Source organism: Tribolium madens, unplaced genomic scaffold (assembly GCF_015345945.1).
Source record: "Tribolium madens isolate multiple individuals breed KSU strain unplaced genomic scaffold, Tmad_KSU_1.1 Scaffold_20;HRSCAF=117;Tcas5.2_LG4, whole genome shotgun sequence".
Taxonomy (NCBI): domain Eukaryota; kingdom Metazoa; phylum Arthropoda; class Insecta; order Coleoptera; family Tenebrionidae; genus Tribolium; species Tribolium madens.
In genome coordinates this window covers 12515201-12518520 of record NW_025400985.1, presented here as the reverse complement: position 1 = coordinate 12518520, position 3320 = coordinate 12515201, and the positions used below count along the sequence as shown (strand labels likewise).

Genomic DNA, 3320 nt, shown 5'->3' with positions numbered 1-3320 from the left:
TATTAACATTATATCTGTTTTTTCATTGCTGAAATTTTTTGCAAAAAAAATAATCAAATATAAACGTCAGACGCAGTCATAAATTTAACAAAGCTATTGTAGATCCGATTTGTAATTAGTATTTTTGAATTTTTAAGGCACCTATGACAAAGTATTGTGTGTTGCGTCTTGAACACTTTCAGAGTCTACATTTTATGTGAATTGCCCTGTATTTTATTTACAATGATATTTTTTATCAAAATTACTAGTTAATTTAATTGTTTTATTACAAAATTAAACTTCTATTGAATAATTCTATAWCATAAATCTCATTAAAGTTACCTATACCTACTTGAAAGCAGCATTAGGAATTTTAAATTTTAGACTTAAAGTAACATCTTTGTACGAATAAGTACTAATTTTTACATATATCACAATTTTTTTTTTAAAGTTGTTAAAACAGGTGCAACCTAATAATTTTGTCATAAAGTTACTTAGCTTTTAATTTACTATTAAGTAAACATTATTTAACTCGTAATTTGTTGCCAATCTTTGTCTAATTTCATTTTAAAAATAGACATTGTGTATAATCATCGAAAGCAATACGTTTTAGGTATTGTGTTACATTTTTTTTATCACAACACACTAATTGTGAAAAGAAACGTTATCTGACTAATAAGTGGTATASGAGGCGTTCTGAAAATTAAGTAGATGTGACAGGTAAGATTTGATTATTTACACAAAAAAAAATATTTTATTATAACACTCCTGTTACACTCTGTATTTATAACTTTTCAACAGAAATAATTCTGATGCGAACTTCAAAAATCGGAATTTTGTCAATTTAAATATTGTTTTAGTATTATCACTTTAACCTCTTGTAAAAAGTTGATGGAATGTTCTCGTTTACCCAAAAACAAGTTTATTTGTGCTGTGCGATTATATTTTCGCGATAATTACTATTCACAATTCGCTGTTTATACAAAATTATAATAAACATATCCGTGAACTAAAAAGAAATACTTATTTCAAAACCAAATTATAATGAGAACAATTTGTTTTCGTAAATAAATTAATATTTTTTTGTTTAAAAAACAGTRTGATATGAAAAGTGTGACGATAGCAGGAATTAATTAATATCATTTTTGAAATAATTATGGATACCTAAAAATACTAAATACAGGAAATATATTCCTCTGATTATAAGTCCGATATTAACTAAGTGTTTTAATTCATTTGATTATTTCAAATATATAAACTACAAATTTATTTAGACAAAAACAGTAGGAAAAGCCTTGCATTTTTATCAAACGAATAGTAAAAATATATGGTTATTATAGTAAATAAATCAAGTTTCTTGGGGTTATCAATGTTGTATACACAACAATAATAAAGGGGTCGATGTTATACTTTATATAAATAACGTGATGTTCTTAAATATTTAGACAAAATATAAATGAAGTTAGTCAGTAACAGAGCGCGATGCTTTTGATTACATTGACAATACAAGAAGTCAATAATATAATAAGTGAACATTTTATTAAAATATTCGGTAATGTGATCGAACATTATCCAGCTGCCGCTATAGGAATTCTCAAATATCGGCCTTTTCGAAACGCTTCAGATATTTCAGCAGCAGTCAACTTCTTTTTGGATCAGCTTACCTTAAAAGGTAAGAGTGGCTGAATTTCAAGCAAGTCATAATTGTTTTTTTTTTTGCAGAAAAACAAAATATTTTGCRTCTGTATCCCGACCTAGTTGCAAAATTGTCAGATTTGAGCAAATTTATGCTTTATTTCGATCAGTGTCAGCAAATTTCTGGAGCAGATCAATTAACTATTGTCGATAAACAAAAACTAGGACAGTTAAACGCACGGTAATTTTCTTAATTTCACAGAAATTCATGTCTCATTATTTTTTTAGTTACAGAAAGAAATTTGGGTTTCCGTTTATTACGTATGGCAAAAATGTGTTTACGATTTTCTCCGAAATTGAAACCAGGATTGAAAACAGTGTAGAAGCAGAAACCGAAATTGCACTCAGCGAAGTCAAGAAAATTGGAAAATTGAGAATCTGTGAAATTTTACAAACATAGCGGATTTTCGAATAATGTATACAATAAATAATAATTTAATAAATTTGTTTGTAATTAAATTATTGAAAATAGAAATGAATGTATTATTAAACAATATTCACTTAGAAGCCACTTAGAGGGTTTTAAAATTTAATCATCATCTCTTATTTTAACTTTATTTATTTTAACAGCTATAAATGTGTCATTTAGCTAGTTTTGATCAATTTGGCTTATTTTTAAATGAACCCCTGCGAATTTTACTTGCCAATTCCTCTTTTATTAACAAAAATTTTGCTTGTTTTGAGAGCTTCATTATTACTGCGTTTCTTGTATTTTTTTTTTTGAATCGAGGCAAGTCCCAAGGTTTCTTTTGCTTTATTTTAATTTGAGTTGCAATCAAATATTTTTTAATGACTTGTTTTAAGTCTACAAAAATGTACTTTTTTTGGTTTATCAAAAATGGCCAGTGATAATCATCACAAAATTATTTAACTAAAACAACGCAAGGATTTTTGCAGGAGAAAAGAGAGGCTTTAGAATTTAAGGAAAGGAATACAAAACAAAAAAAACAACTGTTTTTATTTCAATGAAATGGGCCACTTTGAGGATAATGAGAATAATCATTTTTGGCTTTTTTAAAGCCATTTTTAGGCAAAATTAGAAATGAACAAAGTTAATCAACTAAAATAAACTGCATTTTTTTTCGAAAAGGACTGTAGTTTTTMTACAGTAAAAGTAGAGAGCTATACCGTTTTATGAACTTATAGTCTGTTTTAATTCAATAAAACAAAATTAATAAGCAAGGAAAGCGAGCTGTTATTTTTTATACCTAAAAAAGGAAAATTCTAGTAATTTACGAGTAAATATGAATCAGGACAAATATTGGCAAAACTAAAACAGAGAAATTTCAAATAATTGATAAGCGCTACGTTTTGGAATTTATTAACATTTTAGGGCTAACTAAATTACAAGACAGGGACGTTTCAGAGTATCTACTTGAAAAAAAAATGTCACTTTCAAGTTCTGTTTGCGTTTCAAACTAAAAAACCATGTGAAAATGTTTTTAAAATTTTTAAAAATTTAGGTGAGTGTGTCACAAAAAGAATTTTTATCAAAAATTTCTGTYTCTTTAAACCGACTCGAAAGTAGTTGGAGTCAAAAGTGTGATTCCACAATTAATCGACCAACTGTGCTTAAATTTTGTGATTGTGAACTTTATTATTTGCTATTTTCTTAAATCTTGTACAGAAAACATTGCGACGCAATA

The 3320-nt window shown here is 26.9% G+C and overlaps 1 protein-coding gene across 1 annotated transcript; it reads left to right on the top strand.

Moving 5' to 3' along the window:
• The first annotated feature begins 1441 nt into the window (after nucleotides 1-1441).
• LOC123005540 (2-oxo-4-hydroxy-4-carboxy-5-ureidoimidazoline decarboxylase-like) lies at nucleotides 1442-2145 on the top strand. The gene is made up of 3 exons (XM_044399333.1): nucleotides 1442-1651; nucleotides 1702-1855; nucleotides 1903-2145. Exons 1-3 carry the CDS (start codon nucleotides 1462-1464, stop codon nucleotides 2072-2074), a joined length of 516 nt encoding a protein of 171 aa, XP_044255268.1. The 5' UTR covers nucleotides 1442-1461; the 3' UTR covers nucleotides 2075-2145.
• Nucleotides 2146-3320: the final 1175 nt, after the last annotated feature.